Source organism: Lepisma saccharinum, chromosome 1 (assembly GCF_977018435.1).
Source record: "Lepisma saccharinum chromosome 1, izLepSacc3.1, whole genome shotgun sequence".
NCBI lineage: Eukaryota > Metazoa > Arthropoda > Insecta > Zygentoma > Lepismatidae > Lepisma > Lepisma saccharinum.
In genome coordinates, this window is record NC_139229.1 from 172,708,954 (window position 1) to 172,728,023 (window position 19,070).

The following is a 19,070-nucleotide window of genomic DNA, read 5'->3' on the forward strand; positions in this document are numbered from 1 at the left end:
GAAATGTCCTGCACTGTGAGTGAACATTACAAACATAAGGTTTTAAAATTGGCTTCCCAAGAAAGAATAAAGGGGATGATATTAGTTTATATCAGGCAAAGGGCAAAGTGAATTTTTAAATCAAGAGAAACTTGATAATTGACATACATGTGATGCAAGATGAATGGAAGCAGCGGTTTATCCCCACACCACCACCCTATAATTTTTCGCAAAGGCACAATTTGTAGTAATTTTAATTTACCTTTACCCGCCCCACTCAGTATGGACATTTCTGGAAACCCCTGTACCACAGATCATTGGAAAATTTTCCTTTTAATGAGGCAGTATTGAGAAGTTCATCAGGGCAAATAACGTAAGTAAGTGCTGGCACACTAAAAATTTAAATTTTATTATAATTATTATTCTCGCATTTCCTTTGTCTTCTCCCTCTACTGTGTTAACTGATGCCCTCCGTCGATGATTCCTTTTTTTTAACCCCCCCCCCCTTCAGGATTTTTTTTTGTACTTCGGAAGTGCTGAATGATTTCGCTTTTGCCATAAAATCTTAAGCTAAGAGTTTGATGTAATAGTTTTTAATGTAATATCAAATGAGATACATCTTTGATTCTACTTCTTAATTCACTTTCCGTCATAGGTAGGTGAGATTTCCGTTCGGGAAATCTATTTTCTATAAATCTGCCAGTGGCGCCTTCAGCGGATGTTTCCGATTCCGATACTAAGTTGTTTTGTGAGCCTGTGATGAGGTAAAACAGTAATTTGTTGTTTGTTACGTGATTTAATTTTTACATGTGAAATACTAAAAGAAATATATTAAAAATAACTCGTTGCTTATTTTCAGAATACCAACTAAACCAAAACAACGAAATAATAACTTGGTACTTGCTGTTTTGTGTGTATGCTCGCGTAAGCTGTAAGCGTATATGACATTGCGGCTCCATTTCATCAGGCTTTTTCCACCCTGAACAAGGAGAATGTGTTATGTGAGTGGAAAAATTAGCAGAAATCGGAGTGAGTGGTGTATGTGTAATAAATTATAAGTGTGTTTTGCTCACGGAAGTTTTAAGAAACAACCCGTGTGTACAGGATTGCAGACCATGCAAGGCTGCTGCCAGAAACTAACAGGAAGTCGCACACGTGCTTGACAATATAATTTATGTTGTAACTGTTCTGCAAACTCAACGAGATATGCACATTACGCTATAGAAAAAAAACAGTGCGAGATATATGTAAATTATGAAGCAAGGGAACTGAAGTTGCAAATCAATCAACCGAAGGCCTGCAGTTGTGATTATTCTTGTTGACAGAAGCGAAGTATTTCCAAATAAAAACAAAGGAAATTTTGACTTAAGTAAGGTGAGTTTAGGTTTTTTCTAAGTAAGATTTTTAAGTCCGTGTATCACATTCTACCTCCCCAATAAAATGTAAAGAAAACAACAAGAAAAACTAAGTCTGTAATGGTCCACCTAGTGAAATGTTAATGCTGCAGAAAATTGTACCTGTAGACAGAAATGGGCCCAAGTTCCTTTTGTTTTATTGCGATTTCATCATGCTACGAATACAATTTTTACATGGTTCGATTTCGATGTACGTCTGTTAACACATACTGCGAAGTTTGATCGATTACTTAAGGTTTTGTTAGTGTGACTTGAGATGACCGGACCCCTCTCCGATTTTCTTCATATTTGATATACTCAATAATTGAGGCCGCCTAATCACGAATCTGAAGTTAAGATTTGTCAGTCACGTCTATAAATTGCGAACCATTGACTCTAGCCTCACGAACCATTGGCACATGGTTAGGTTAGTTTCGGTTAGGTTAGGCAAACAGTTAAAATTTGGTGTCGTGGTAGTATCAGGATCTAGAAATTTGAAATAATTGTGAACCATTGACGCTAGCACCACGAACCATTGGCACGTGGTTAGGTTAGTTCGGTTAGGCAAACATAGTTAAAATTTGGTGTCATGGTAATATCAGGAATATATATATATTTGGTTGTGAAACAAAAAATGTGGCGAAAATCGATAGTTTTCATTCTGAAAACTAACGCCTTATTTTCGCTTATTTTGCAATTTCTAGACGTTTCCTACAAATTTTAAGTTCAGATTCGTGATTAAGAGGCCCCAATTAGTGAGTACGCGAAATATGATGAAAATCGGAGAGGGGTCCGGTCATCTTTAGTAATTCCGTTTTGTTATATATGTGCTTTCATGGTTAGGTTCCCTTAGCATTAAAATAAAGTATGTAAATGCATTCTACGGTTTAATTGAAGATGACGGGAGTGTTCCCCGATTTGTTTGAAAGATAACAGTATGGTATAGTGAAAACACATTCACTCGTTTATTTCCTAATTATTTACATTTGTACTTACCTGTTATGCATAGCGGAACATTTTTGAACGTGGAAAAGCATAATTTTTCACATTACAATTATTTATTGTTCGTTGCTAATTCACTTTCATTACACATAATATGGCGGGCAAATCTTGACTCACGTTGTCTATCGTCAGCTGATATGCAGTGTTTCCAAACTTATTAACCGAAAAATGCCGCACAAACTATTTACAGAAGGTTTTTAAGCGAAAATGGATCCACAAACCATTCACGGAAGGTTAGGTTAGCAAACATAGAAAATTAAATTGGAAAAAAAACAAAACACTTACACGTCATCTTGTAAAACTACCGGGTGGTTGCTACACTAACACTTACTAACTGAAAAATGCCGCACAAACTATTCACAGGAGGTTTTTAAGCAAAAAAAAATCAACAACCCATTCAAGGAAGGTTATGTTCAGTCAGGTTAGGCAAACTTAGAAAATTAAAATGGAAAAAAAAACGCTCACACGTCATCTTGTAAAACTACCACGTGGTTGCTACACTAACAGGGGGTTACATAATCGAACGCATGGAACATTTGATTCATGTAGTCGACTGTAATGGTGGCAAGAGCTATCGTGCATCGGAGATAGGTTAATGTGGAATGCTATTATCATTTTTTCTTGTCTGTATAGGAGTAGTAAGGGGATAGGACTGTCATAAAGGGTGTCGGCAGACCTGAAAAACCGGGAAAAGTCAGGGAATTTGAGGTGTCAAAAAATGTCGGGGAATTTTGTCTTTTTTTTTCATTTAAGATATTGTTATGGAACCCTGCACGGGAACAGCAATTCTTGTTGCTAAGTTTCGCCCTCAACTTTTTATGCCACTTTTATGCACGACACAACCACAGCACCAGAAACCAGTAATGGCAGGAGGAGAGAGAGAGAGAGAGAGAGAAATTTCCAGAGGGGCAGAAAAATGTGTTAAGCCTCTAAATATTACGTGGAATATAAATTGAATTATAATTTTTTCTTGTCCGTATGGGAGTAGTAAGGGGACAGAACTGTCAACAGATGGAGGGGATGGGAGTCGTAGTAAGGCATTTTGTTGGACAAACTGAAGCAACATGGAAACAAGTATGCTCCATTGATACATACAATTTTTGTCGAATATTGCCACCCGACAAAGTATCTCCGACAGAAATTGCGTGCATGGCACTCTTATGGAATTGATTTTTGTTGGATGTCTTCGGACTGCATCATCCAACAAAAATCGCATGCATAAACAAAAGCTTTAGACTGCAAATATGCTGCTGGAATTTTATTACTCTTCTGGCTCACTTCACTTTGTTTAATGTAGGAGTGTTTACAAATGTTTTCTTCAATCATCCTGACGTATTACTGGTTTCGAACAAGTTAACATAAGTTTACAATAACATTGCACTATTCTTAGATATCAAGAAGAATCCAACAAAACAGGATATATATTGAATACTATCACGAAAAAGTGAAACATAAACCTGCATTTGTGAATGTTATAAAAATTTGTCAAGTGCATGTTCCCAACCTCAAATTTACTGCAACACTAGTATTGCAATGAAATTAACGCCACTCTGTCCTGTCTGTTTAAACTCATGAGAGATGGTCATTAATCTCTCACTGAGTGAAGTTAATGTCCAATATTATGAAATAAAATTAATATTAAATACATAAATATTTTAATATCATATTTACTCGAATCATTCAATCATGAAAGCATATCACTTTCTTCAAGAATTGACTTTTCTCTGCCAGCTCTGCTAATTTTCACTTTTCATCTACTGATATATACGAGGGGTGGCCAGAAAGTAATTTCCAATTAGTAGGGACCTTGATTTTTCGCAAATGCGAAAACCGTGAAAATTTTTAATTGCTGCGAAGTTGTGTTTATGAATGTGCAGTGATGATGTCTGGTCACACATTTCTCGCTCATTCGAAATAATGCAAATTGTTGGCATATTTAGCACTTTTTTTTTAAAAAAAAGTCCTAAAACATTGAAAAATTCCATGAAATCCAACATGCTTGTTTTTCTAATCTTAAATAAACAAAATGTACCTTATCTGTGTACATAGAACGTGCAAGTTTTCCAAAATTTTATTCAAGATTAAACTATAAAGCTTGTTATACATGGCCACATTATACTGGCCACGGTGGCTCAGTCGGTAACACGTCTGACTACCATGCTAAAGGTCCCGGGTTCGATCCCCGGCCGGTTCAAATCCGGGAACTTTTCTAACGATGGAAGTGGCCCCTGCGCCCACCCAGCATCGAATAACATGAGTACAGGGGGGGGGAACCCTGGGGGGTAAAGGCAGTCAGGGGCATGATGCTGATCACATCACCCCCACTCACGACCGGATCAAGAAAGTGTGGAGCGTTACCCGCACAACCCCTATACGCCTTCATGGCTTGGTGCTATGCATAGGGGAGCACTTTGCCTTTACCTTTTTTTGTTATAACATTTGGGCTGAAAAGTTCGTAGGCTGACTCATAGATGGCGTTACTAGAATTAAATCCATGTGATTTTTACTTAGTACTAACCTTCAAAAGATACGTGTATAAATTTCACAGCTGCCGGATAATTAGTTCGTGAGATATAGCATTGTGAGTGAAGCAGCTTTTGTTATTGTGAAAAAATGGATAAAAGAGAATTTCGTGTGTTAATAAAGCATTGCTTTTTGGCGAAAAAAAAATACTGTTGAAGCCAAGGCTTGGCTTGATAAACATTATTCGGACTCTGCACCAGGAAAATCAACCGTTGAGAAGTGGTTTGCTAAATTTAAACGAGGCGAAATGAGCATCGAAGACGATGCACGCAGTGGACGCCCCAAAGAGGCTGTTACCGCCGAAAACATCAAAAAAGTCCACAAAATAATTTTAAATGATCGTAAAGTGAAGTTGATCGAGATAGTTGAGACTTTAAAAATATCAAAGGAACGTGTTGGACATATTGTGCATGAATATTTGAACATACGAAAGCTGTGTGCAAAATGGGTGCCGCGCGTGCTCACAATCGATCAAAAGCAACAACGTTTGATGATTCGGAGCAATGTTTAGCGATATTCAACCGTAATAAAATTGCTTCCCCATCCACCATATTCTCCAGAACTGGCCCCCAGTGACTTTTTCCTGTTTGCAGACCTTAAAAGAATGCTCGCTGGAAAGAAATTTAGCTCTGATGAAGAGGTAATCGCTGAAACTGAGGCTAAAGAGAAATCGTACTATAAAAATGGCATCGAAAAATTGTATGACCGCTATAATCGTTGTATCGCCCTCGAAGGCAACTATATTGAATAATAAAATCGAATTTTGTCAAAAAAATATTTTTTACTATGTTAGCCTACGAACTTTTCAGCCCAACTGTTACATGGAATAATTCCGACAGCCACATTAAATCATGTATTTCCATAGATTTTTTCAACTTCTATCAAAACAATTTGCATCACAGAGCAAAGTGGCAGGGTTGTAACAGAAGATCTAGTGGGTATCTACCGTCACAAGGGAGCCGCATCTTCACTATTTGTCGCACGAGATGTGTTGTGAATTACCAAGCTAAGTGTGCACCATTGGCATTTGTCGAGCGAGAAATAATGGAGCTCGGTCGTTAGGGCATCTGACTACCATGGGAGAGACCCGGGGTTGATACTCTGCAGGGGAGAACCGGGATCTTTTCTATCTTTTCAAACTGCTCCGGTGCCCACCCAGCATTGTATCAAGCGGGTACCTGGAGGAAACTTTGGGTAGTAAAGGTAGCCAGAAGCATGGTGTTGATCACATCGCCCCTATCTTCGGCTGTGATGAAGAAAGTATGGGGCCATTTGAAACAGTAGTTTAAAAACACCATGAAGGTATAATTTTAGGTATTTGCCAGAAAATGCGCTAAAATGAAAATGTGAATTTTGGGGAAAATAACACCGAATAATAAAAAAAATAACAAAAAATCAAGGTCCCTACCGATTAGGCATAAATAAAACAGGAATATCAGTAGTAATTTATTTAATCAGTAACAGTGAGTCCTAACAGCAAAGTGTCTGACAGCAAAGACTGGAACTATCTCTACAGCAGTGTAGGTGTCAAATCCTTGTCCTGCCAGAAACCTCTTCAGTTGAACAAAGAGATGGAAGTCGGTACATGCAAGGCCAGGTCTTGTACAGGGAGTGGTCCAAGATCTCTCACCTGAAGTGATGCAAAGGGCCCGCTTGTACTCAGCTGGATGGGCTTGTGCGCATTTGATTGGCCTTCTGTGATCGTCTGACCATACTATCACTCATGATATCCGGTCTGCAAACGTCACACAATTGCTGGTGGTTCTGTGCCAAATTCTGAGTGTTCAAAATTCTGATTACTACAGGTAGGCTACATCGCAGTCAGTGGGAGACTGTATGAGTGCTGCAATCTTTAACCTAAAACTGTCCTAAAATGGCTGCATTGCGACTGTACCAGATTACATCTACATGCCACTTCTTCCTGCTCGCATGTGTGTGTCGCTCTCCGGCCACTAGTGCTGCATTTAGGCACCATTGGAGCTTTTTTCAGGATGCCCCTCATATATGAACTTTTCAGAAGCTTTTATTATTAGAGTGTTCCTGTTTTAATGTGTGGTGAGCTAAATCAGGTACCTATACAATACAAATTGCTTGCGTTAAATTTCTAATACCTACATACCCTTTTGTCAGCAATAACGGTGTAACTGCATGTTGTCAGTTTCTCAGTACTTCACTTGGATATACCTTACTGAAGCAGAAATCTCATTGATAATGTAGGGAAATATGACACTTTCTTTTGTACAATTCAGTTGTTTCACTTATATCCAAGAGTTAACTTGTTTGCTTTACAGAGAAGAGAGAAGTAGCTTTATGCATCGAAAAATGAGTCTGCACTCATGGCTCTTGCAAGCAGAGGGTTCCAAACCTCAGTGGAAATATCAACATATAATACCAAGAATGGATAAGGAGACTGATAAATTACAAAATGTATTTCTTAATCAAGTATTTTATTTTAAACTTAAAATTCCATAATCTTTACCTACCTTGTGAATTGTAAATTCACTATTTTGCAGTTTGAATTCAAATCATAGAGAATAGAGAAATTGTCAATTTCATAGAAGATAATATTGGTACTTAACAAATCCATACCTGGATCTGAATGAGTTTATTATTTCCATTTGCAAAAACATCGATTTAGTTTAGTTTGTAATTGTCAGGGAAAAAGGTAAATTTTGTCCTGGAAAACCTGGAAAAGTCAGGGAATTTAATTTCTGCTTGTTTGTAGCCACCCTGGTCATATCACTTTCTTCAGTAATTGATGTCTGCTAAATTTTCACATTTCATCTACTGATTTATACGAGGGGCATCCAGAAAGTAAGTTCCAATTATCAGGGACCTTGATTTTTTGCAAACGTGATAACAGTGTAAAATTTTAATTGCTGCGAAGTAGTGTTTATGAATGTGCAGAGATGTCTGGACACATTTTTCACCCGTTCAAAATAGTGAAATAACGCGAATATGGCATAAAATGTGAATTGTTGGCATTTTTCGCCAATTTTAAAAACTACTAAAACAACGAAGAAATACCTTGAAATCTAACATTCTTGTATTTTTTTAGGCTTATTGAAACAAAATGTGCCATATGTGTGTGTGTAGAACGTGCAAGTTTTCCAACATTTTTATCCAATAGAAAACTATAATGCATGTTATACATGGAAAAATTCCGATACACATTAAATCACATATTTCCCAACGATTTTTTAACTTCTATCAGAACAATTTGCACTACAGAGCAAAGTGACAGGGTTCTGACAGGAGATCGAGTGTGTATCTACCGTCACACAGGAGCCGCATCATCAGTATTTGTGGCACGAGAAGTGGTGTGATTTTAGCAGGGATTGAGTGCTCACCTACTGCCACAGGGGAGTCGTAACATCGGCATTTGTAGAGCGATAAATAATGGAAAATAACTTCTTTAAAAATTGGTTCGAACATATCAAACTTTCAAGAAAATACATAGACAATGTGACCTACAATTGAAAATAAGAATTTAAGAGCACAATGGAAGTGTACGTTTTGGTATATTTGGCAGGAAAATGTTCTAAAATAAAAACACGAATTTTGGAAAATATAACACTAAAAAGTAAAAAAGAAAGATAATGCCAATTTTTGATGCCATAATATATCGGTATCTGTCTTGTGAAATTGATTGATTTAGAATTTGTGGGTGCACCAGCAAGTATGGCCATTATGCACCATTCAGTATATATCAGGAGAAATCCCCTTATCTAAAACCCTTACCTTAAAATAAAAAACGGGTATGGAAAATAACTTTCCCAAAAAACTTCCAAGGTATCAAATTCTCACCAAGAAGCATAGCCCATGAGACCTAAAATTCGAAACAGTACTTTAAAAACACCATGAAAGTATAAATTTAGGTATATTCCCCAGAAATGCACTAAAATGAAAATGTGAATTGTGTGTGTGAGGGAGAGGGGGGGGGGGGACTAATGGCACCAGTTTAGGAAAAAATAACTAAAAATCAAGATCCCTAACGATTAGGCATAAATAAAACAAGAATATCAGTAGTAATTTATTTTACTTAGTTTATAATTGTCAGGGAAAAATGGAGCGAATGAAGAATATAGAAAATCTCTCCAATTTCGGTAATTTTTGGTATACTAACTAAATTTGGCCTTGTAATCACGAATCTGTTGTTAAAATGCTGGGGTCACGTGTGGAAATAGAGAAAAAAGATGATGTAAGTGGATTTTTTTTTACAGCTGTATTGCATTGTTTTAGGAACAAAGTTTTAACTAAGCTTGCCTAACCTAACCTTACCGGATATGGTTTGTGGGGCTACCCATGCATAATGTACTGATTAGAAGGCCAAAAGTAGTTAATATACCAAATATTAACGGAATTCGAGATCCTTACTTACCCTAACCTTACCGAAAATGGTTCGTGGGGATATAAGTTAAATGTTTTCCCAATGAGCACATATTGTAACAAAATATATGTTTTGTAGCACTAGCTTCCTCACTGTGCAAGATGCCATTTTTGTAGAAGAACGCTTGAACACACCATTGCTTAACTTACCTCTAATCAAAGTCAGTCATCTGTTCCGCCATGCTTCAACGATAAATGATCTTCAAGTAACGAAGCAACAATTAATGCTCTGAAAGTATCGAAGGAACAATGTAGCAATGCTGTAGACATCGCAACGAATGCCGAACGTCACTTGTTCATATCATCAAACATGGTTCCTGTGTTTCTGATCGCGGTAATGAAGAATGTAATTTTGCAACATATATAGACGTAAGTGTACAATTTTTTCACATGACCCCCAAATCTTAACCCCAGATACGTTACCAGGACTGCATGTTTAGTGAGTATAGGAAGTAGGAAATAGATTGGAGACATTCTCTGTATTCTTCATTCTTACCGAAAAATGTAAATTTTGTCCTGGAAAACCTGGAAAAGTCAGGGAATTTCATTTCTACTTGTTTGTAGCCATCCTGCATTATCTCCATATGCAACTTTCATGCTGCAGAGACAGGCATTTGTGAAGGAGTCTTTATGTGATTTTTTTAGTAGATGTTGACAAAGAGTACTCTACTAGAAAATGAAAAATTTTACACAGGTTAGTGCCATTTTGCACCATGAAAACATGTGATTTGGTATTGGTGGATGAGTTACCAGGTTGAGTCAAAAGTTTGTTCTTTTTTCCATGTGGGAAACAGTGAAGCTGGAGAAAAAGCCTGGAAAGCCAAGCGAGCACCTCGCGATGGGCATGTGTCGTACACACCACCTGATACATATATACACACAGGCACAACATATTTCGACAAGGCACAGTGCAGTTATGGCGGTCTGTCATGGAGGTCGACAAATTGGCCCAGCGTATCTTATTACGACATTTTAGAAAAAAGGGGTGAAAGCTGTGAGCGCTGCGAGGGTAATTTGTGTAGTGGAAGGTGAGGGCAAAGTGAACATTAGGGCAGCACAGAAATGGTTCAAGCGGTTCTTGTCTGGGGGACATGAGTGTGGAAGACGATCCACGATGTTGGAGACTGGGTGCCATGGATGCAGATGCCCTGCTACAGCACATAACAGCCGTTGCAAGTGCCAGTACATGGCAACTGGCATGGCAGGTTGGATCGTCCCAAAGCACCATGATGTGGTGAAGGTGAATAGGATGAGAAAAAGTGTCAAAAGGGTGGATAAAAATGATGGAGACAGTGAAGACTTACCACACAAAAGAAAGGAAGTGTACACTGTCTCCTTCATCATTTATATATGTAAAACTGGATAAGAAAGTTCAGCTGCCCCTGTACTATCCACCAAGTGGGTTTGTCTCTCGATGGCCTTGACTTGTTCCCTACGAGTTGACACCACAAGAGGCTGAGCGACGAGTTTCCATCTGTCAACAATTGCTTGAAAATCGACGGTAAGACAAATTTTGACATCGCATTGTCACAGGTGATGCTATTCTGCCGGTGGTAAGCTGTGGTTGCGGCCATGGAGAAGCAATGCCATTTGTTGAGGGAGGGAGTTTGAAAAGAAGGTCATGTTGTGAATGTGTTAGAATATCGATGGTCCAGTGTTCTGGAAACTCGTACCAGATGGTTGTGCTGTCGATGGGAAACTTTACGCTATACAACTGCAGCGGGTTCATGATTCTATGCTTCAGGAGTACCCTACCCTTGTTGCGGGTTGATAACGCCCCATGTCACCAGTTACGAATTGTTACCCAGAAACTGCAGAACTTTGAGGGAATTGAAGTGTTGCCTCATCCTCCATACAGCCCTGATCTTGTATCATCCAATTACCATTTGTTTCGCTCTCTTGTGCATTTCCTGCAAGGATGACAGTTCGACACATTGGATGCTGTGGACAGGGGTGTGTGAGTTTTTGGCCTTGAAACCAGCCGAATTGTATCGTCATGGGATCATGGCTCTCATGGAACATTGACAGAATACCATACAACAGAATGGCCTATACTTTGCAAAACAAGTCCGATGTCATGCCTTGTGTCTCCAGTATCAATGTCCATGTGCAAAAACGAGCAAACTTTTGACTCACCGTGATAGGTCTAGAGTGACTTAACCTTGTATCCATTTCATTTTATCATGGCAGGGGTAGACAAAACTTGAAAAAATTCAGGTGCCAACTGCCTTTTCTCAGGAACCTGGTTCTTTTCCATGAAAAAAAGCCATAAATCCAATTAAGATACAGCTACACACTTTGAAATGTGACCTTAAAACATCAAATTTTTAAATTAATACAAGATTGTATTAAAAGTAATTAATTCTTGCACCATAGTCACCTTCCAAGAGATGATTCTAGCAGTAACAACATAAATAACTATGCAATATATTCTAATATATGGCCGCCAACTCTAGCATATCGCTGCAGATTTTATAATTTGGCTAGCAACAGTGCAACTATTTATATTGACATGTTTATTATTCTGATTTAGCGATGCACATGAAAAAACACAAACATTAAAAAACTTATCTTGTAATTGTTATATATATATAAACTCAGGAATAGGATGAGAAAAAGTGTCAAAAGGGTGGATAAAAATGATGGAGACAGTGAAGACTTACCACACAAAAGAAAGGAAGTGTACACTGTCTCCTTCATCATTTATATATGTAAAACTGGATAAGAAAGTTCAGCTGCCCCTGTACTATCCCCCATCATTGTAATTAGCCAGAATTTTTAGATGAGTGACATAAAAATAAATTAAATCAACCGTACTACTGCTGTACTCCTACACTTGTTGATATTGACAGTATGTATGGTATAGTTGGGGAACAACATAAATATTTCATTCTTCCCCCCACGTTGTGCTATGCACAGTAGAAAATAATTAAATTTGCATGGATGCTATTATATTACAGTTCAAGTTTCACAATATACAAATAATTGTCAAATTTACTGGAATTCATGGAACAAGTCGAAAGTATTTTGGATCATTATAATTTTCAAAATATATATTTCCCCTCAGATATTTTTCTCGGAAAGGTGGTAAGCCAAATTTCCATTAGTGTGAGTTAATATACCTTGCAGTCCAAACCTACCCAGAATGTATACATACCAGAATAGCTATAGTGACACTTGAAATAATGATCAGATGACCAAACAAATATTTTGTTTGTACCTGATTTTATTTTTTCATTGCAGCGACATTAGAAGTGATACCATGACATCAAATGCTCCTACATCTGCAGACGCTTGCCTGAGCATTGTCCACAGTCTCATGTGTCACAGGCAAGGAGGAGAGTCCGAAGGATTTGCCAAGAGAGCTATTGAGAGTCTTGTCAAAAAGTTGAAGGTGAGATGAATTCCATTACAATCAGGGTCGTGATATTTCAGGTGAAAATACTGTCTTACAGTACAAAATCACACAAATCTAAAGTAAGGCATGATGGATGACTCAGAATTCTATCACGATAACCTTCAGGTCTGCACTTGTCATTTGGCAACCCCAGTAGCATAGTGCTAACACTGTTACCATGTAATCAGGAGATTCTGAGCTTGAATAAGGCACATTGCACGTGGTTCAGGTCCAGTGGTGATTAGTCTGAGCATAAAGTGAACTTAGAGAGGCTGCATTACAGGTATCAGCACCAACACTGCAATCTTTTATCTTGTACATGCGTATTGCTTTCATTGTAAAATTATTTCTATTGTAGTTTACCATTCTTAAAAGCACATAAACACAATTTTTGATGTAACATTTTGGGAGAACACATTCTTACTTCAATTTTTGTTACAGTTACAACAATGGAATAAATGTAACAAACATGTGAAGAAGCAGTTATACAATAAGTCTTCTCTGTAATGTTACATTTTTTAAACATAACTTAACTGTGAAATGGTATTTTTATTGTTTTAAGTAAAGATGATGTCAAATTGTGTATAGTTCTGATCACAACTCTGTACTTTTTTTTTCTTCTGATGTTCCTATACTGGTATGTACTAATTACTGATCGGGTGTTCTTTGTACACCACTCATAGAGGAATTCTCGCAAAAATGTGTGATGCCAGTCAGGTTCAAATAGTCATATCTCTTGATCTCATGGTAGTCCCTAGCACACCATGCTATGATGCCAGGGGTCCTGGGTTTGAATACCAGCCTGGGCATGGGTGTTTCTTGTGAGTGTCCTTTCATCATATAATCGCTCATCCTCATCATAATAGCCTAAAAGTGACAGAAAAGCAAAGTAAAGAAAAAAAATGAATCAATCAATGAAGTCCATGGTATTCCCAAAATGAAACTTGGCATAATGTTAGAGTATTCTTACATGCACAAATTACAAGGTAACCAAAAAAGGTCTTGCCATTCTAGAGCAGTGATAAACAAAGAGCGATACAGTGGACGGTACGTACCTTTAGGTTTCGAAGTAATCTCCATCAGCATCCAACACCTTTTGCCAACGTTCCTGCAGCTGCACAATACCCTGGTGTAAAACTCGGCGGGCTTGGATGCAAAGAAGTCCGTGAGTGCGTTCCGCAGGTCTCCCTCATTTGGGAAGGATCTCCCACGGGGCTGGTTGTCGAGGGAATGAAACAGGTGGTAATCTGTTGGTGCAAGGTCCGGTGAATATGTTGGATGGCACAGTGTCTCCCAGCCAAGTTGCTGAAGGGTCTCCCAGGTCCTCTTTGCCACATGTGGCTTGGCATTGTCGTGCAGGAACAGCACACCCTGGCAATTCACCAATGCCGGCTCCTCCTGCCGCAATGCACGGTGCACTCTTTGCAACTGCTGAGAGTAGAGGTCAGCAGTGATGGTCTGACCAGGTGGAAGGAGCTCGTAATGCACCACTTGCCGACAATTCCACCATAGAGAGAGCATAACCTTTCGTGGGTGCAGAGGTGGTCTTGAGGTGTGAGGAACAGGGTCACGTGCCGACAACCAATGTCTGGTACCCTTGGGAGTGTCATAGAGGACCCACTTTTCGTCACCAGTGAGCAAGCGATTAAATATGGGTGTGTTCAGGTGCCGAGTGAGCAAGGACAAACAGGCTGTCACTCGTTGTTCCTTGTTGGCTGCCGACAATGTGTGGGGTACCCACTTGCTTAACTTGTATGACTTCCCTATCCCATGCAGGTGCAGTCTGACTGTTTCAGCGGAAACATGGAACCTTTCTGCAAGTTCATCACACGTTAGACCACTGTCCTCAATGGCTGCATTCAGAGCCTCGTCATCTAACACGTGTGGTCGTCCACTGCGAGGTTCATCCGAAAGGCTCACATCTCCCGAACGGAATTTCTGGAACCAATGCCTGGCAGTGCGTTCGTTCACGGCATTCTCCCCAAATGCCTGGCAAATGCGGCAACTTGATGCGGCAGCTGACAGGCCCACTTTAAAGTCATACAACAAACACACGCGAAAAAGCTGCTTCGATGCCTCCATTTCTCTTCAACACTGGATGAGCTATGACTGCTGTGTGTGCGCAATGTGCCTGTATTACTGACAGTCGATGGTCAGACTAACTCCCAATCGTTTGGCAGGCACGTGCATCATTTAGTTTCCTCTCTGTGAGCGCATGATAAATGGGACGTCAAAAACGGCAAGAACTTTTTTGGTTACCTTGTACATTTTTATAAATTTTTCAAGAAATCAGTTTTTAAGATATTCAATGTCAAAGGTCACTGATCGTAACAATACAAAATGCACAAATATAAGCAAGTTATATGTCATTGCAAAGATTGTTTCTAATGTGGCACCAATGACATCTGTAACTGCAATAGCAACTGAGTTATGACCATTTGAAGTTGACAAGGTGCTGGCGAAAACGTTAACTACTTCTCCCCTCGATAATGTAAAAATTCAGATCATTTCAAGGCTGGAATTTGATATCTATATTACACTCATTATGGTGAACCTATGTGCGAAAAATTAGAAAGATTATAGAGGGTTGAGTTGAGGACTGGGACACTTTGGCGTGGAATGACCCATGTACATAAGGATTGCAAATTAATTGGAAGATGCTTAAAGTTTTTCATACATAGCAATGTATTCCTGGCAAGCCGAGATTTACATTTTTTGAACAAGGAATGATATTTGTCCTCTCTTATTAACATTTGCGTCACTTATTGTGGGTTACTCATAATGATGAGTTGATGAAATAGAGAAATAGATGAATTGTGCTTTTTCATGCAAGGATACATCTGATCTTTAGCCAGGATTGTAATGTAGGATCCCTTCTTCGCAGCATGCTACCATATCCAATAGCCCTTTCTAATTTGTTTCACTTTTTGACACTAGTCGTACTGCAGGTGCAACCCAGTGTCAGGTTATTGAAAGGAAAATGTGTTCAACCAATTGGATCCTGTACGCAAGAATGCCATGTTTTTTTAAAAAATGCCAGCCTGCTTCATTCAATGTTAATTGATTGATTAGCATGTACATGTGATCACACAGCACTCTGTACACTCCTACAGAATATGGTGCAAAAGCCTGTTAAGGGATGACTTTTGGTTGCTTGAGTGTTACCTTCGGTTGTAACTCAAGTTTGGCTCAACCTGTTGTGTTTTCTGTTACTTCTTAATATAACCTGCAGTTATAACAATAAATAAATACAACAAATAATCGGTGCTCTCAAATCAAAGTTATTTGAATAGTTATCATACCATAATATTGTACGAGTGATCATGGATATTGGGAAAACTTAGTTCTAGCTTGAATTATAGCCTGAAATTTAGTTTAACAAAATAACGACTATTTATTTCCTGGTTAAGAATACAAACAAATTGTTAGAAATAATCCCAGCATAAACAGAAGTACATGATCTGATGCTATTAATTCAATAAAATTCTGTCTGAAATTGGAATATTGGTTTGTACGTAGGCCTAGACCAACAGTACTGGTGTATAATAGATGTACGATAGCTTTACCCTTGCACACAGGATTAGTTCTCTTATTCCTTGATTGAAAATAGTCACTCAAAGAAAATTAAATTTTGTCTGAAATTATGTGCAATTCTTGAATTTATTTCTTTACCTGCTGATGCTGTCCTTTAATCCCAGATTAAATAACATGACATCCTGACAGTGTCAAATATACAAAGTTAACCAATAGCATTGTGCAACAAAGTACTTGGATCCTCACCAAGGTAACTGCAATTCATATTTCTTAATCCTCTTTCTTTCTGATTAAGGAAAAAAGACCTTGGGTGGCTTGAAAAAGGGTATTCTAAAAAACAACGAGCTACTCTGAGTAACTAAACATTAGCTCTTCACCAAATGAAGAATTTCTGAACTGCCATTGGACTAGCCATGCTGAATTCATGCTAAGGTTGCCTCTCACGCCCAAAGTAATGTAAGAATGCCAACCACTTTATGTAGGCCCTTTGAATAATAACCAGTAAGTGGGAATTCTCCACCCCTATCAACTTGTAAGGACAATATTTTAAAAAATACTGGTTTCTGCCAGCTTGTTTCCATATTCACACAGTTCAACTCTATTGTAGAGATATGGAGATTATTAAACCGAGAAAACCTCGTCATGTTAATATTCACACTTGTTTATTTTAGTTCTTTCTCTTTTTATGTCTTTGTACTTTTTTCTTCATTTGAGCGTATATATTAACATGACGAGGTTTTCTCGGTTTAATAATCTCCATATCTCTACACTATAGAAAGTCATGTTAAAATCTGCATTCAGGAAAGAATTACACTGCCATTAAACAACACTATGTGACACTAAATGAATGAAGTAGACAAGTCAGTGTTGCACTTTGTAACCAGCTAGGCATGTGAGTTCAAAGAGTGCAGCGACCTAGAAAGGACTACTGGTTTAAAAAATAATGCAAATTCATTCAGCCAACCCTCATTTGCTGTATGAGTAATTCTGCTATTTGATACTCGGATTGTTTGAAGAGAGTCAATAAATTGTCATGTGTTCCTTGCAGGAGAAGAGAGACGAGTTGGATAGCCTGATAACAGCCATTACTACAAACGGTGCTCATCCCAGTAAATGTGTAACAATACAACGAACTTTAGATGGTAGATTACAGGTATGTATGTAATTTTTAGAGTGAGACCTATGTGGTTGGTGGATCCACTTTTGTTTAGTGACTAGCCTTTATGCAAGTTGTCCAGAAAATCCTCAGTGAGGATCTAGATGCTCATTTTCAGCATTAACAGGACAGTGTGGAAAATTGATTTAGAAAGCTGAACGAGAGGTATGGAGACTTGATATGCTTGCTGTTCATGTGTCATGTCAATCGTGTAAGTCATGTCCATTAAGAGGTTGTTGTGGCTGAGTTAGTAATTAGAACAACATTGAAAACCTTTCAGGAAAAATGAAATTTTTCCATGCCCCAGAGGATCCACCAGGATGTAAGTTTGGAAACAGTCCTGGCATATCGGCTGATCACATTTGCCCTCTACAGGTGGTCATCCATTTTTGAAGATTTGGTTTCAGCATGAGAAATAAAGAAAATAATTGCAACAACGTTAATATCCTATTTTTTAAAGAAATGTACCTTTAAAAGTCAAGTATTACTTGTAGTGGAGAGAATTCACGATGGATGGCGTGCCAATGCTGAAGGTAGATATTACTGCTTACCACTAGTATCAGATTGCACCGCTAGATGGCAATGCTCATTTTTGACAATTAAAGTCATGTCTCTTGTTATGGCCGGAGGCTATCGAAGTATACATTTCTTAAAGTTTGAGCCCCAAAAGGTTTGCTGTCACCTTATGCACAGGGGTGTTTTGGTTTAAGGGTGATTTTACGGGATGCCGTAACTTGCCCACGAAAAATTATAATATAACATATACAGTGCGTTACGCTCCATGCAGTTATAAAAGTGTATATTGGGCTTTATGCATTAAATAAGCATCAAGGGGTCCTTGATACACACACTTAGGTATACAGTGTTCAATTAACGAGGAAAATAACAGTCGAATTTCTTGGGTCGAACGTGGTGTGCAAGGAAGAAGAAGAGACGCGTTGTGGTTCCCACAAAAATATGGATGTTATGGTACTTGGATGAAAATATGAAGTGGTGTATATGTCGGTGATATTTACTTCCGCACGTTATACATGTGGTTGTGATGTCATGATCTTCAATTTTGCATGCTCGAATCATGACTTGCTGTAATCGTAAGTCGCGAAGGATCAGCTGATCGTGATATTGAACGATAAATGGAAGTAGGCCTAACGTTCGCATGATGTCTCCTGCCCTTTCCATGGAGGTATGCAATTGTGAATTCATAAATGTTGCATGAGCTCATGTCCCAGTCCTTAAAAGGGTAGTTCTACCAAATTTAACGTCTACCACCTAAGCATGCTTGTGTGTGTATTGTGAGAAGAAAAATAATCGCTACTTTTTGAACCTCATGGTACGAGAACAATGGCTAGCGACACTATTACATCGAAGGTTGTGTTGTACTGAAATCACGAATAGAAAACATGTTACATTTGTTGAGAATAGATAAAGCTTCGTGCATGTGTGATCTTATGTAAAATGTTTCTCGAATTTAGGTTTTGAGAAAGCATATTTTCAATTACTATTTTTGTGTCAAGGTCACATGACCATATATGGGCATACATATGGTTAACGTAGTAATCGTATGCTAATCGTTTTCAAAGGTCGCAAATAGGTAGGTGACCATCATTGAACTGGTTGTTCAAATAAAAAGTAAAATCATTATTAGTTTTGACCTAATGTCATGAATATTAATGGCATTGTTGACAAATTATTACAG

The 19,070-nt window shown here is 38.3% G+C and overlaps 1 protein-coding gene across 2 annotated transcripts in view; it reads left to right on the forward strand.

Annotated features, from left to right (window-relative positions):
- Positions 1–735: 735 nt before the first annotated feature.
- The window catches only part of Med (Smad/Smad4 homolog Medea), a 55,997-nt gene continuing 37,662 nt past the window's right edge, over positions 736–19,070 (forward strand). For both annotated transcript variants that reach the window (XM_083142719.1, XM_083142728.1), the window contains exons 1-3: positions 736–1,353; positions 12,531–12,681; positions 17,267–17,371. In XM_083142719.1, the coding sequence (XP_082998845.1) occupies positions 12,550–12,681; positions 17,267–17,371 (237 nt within the window). In that variant the 5' untranslated portion in view covers positions 736–1,353; positions 12,531–12,549. The remainder of the gene's footprint in view (positions 1,354–12,530; positions 12,682–17,266; positions 17,372–19,070) is intronic.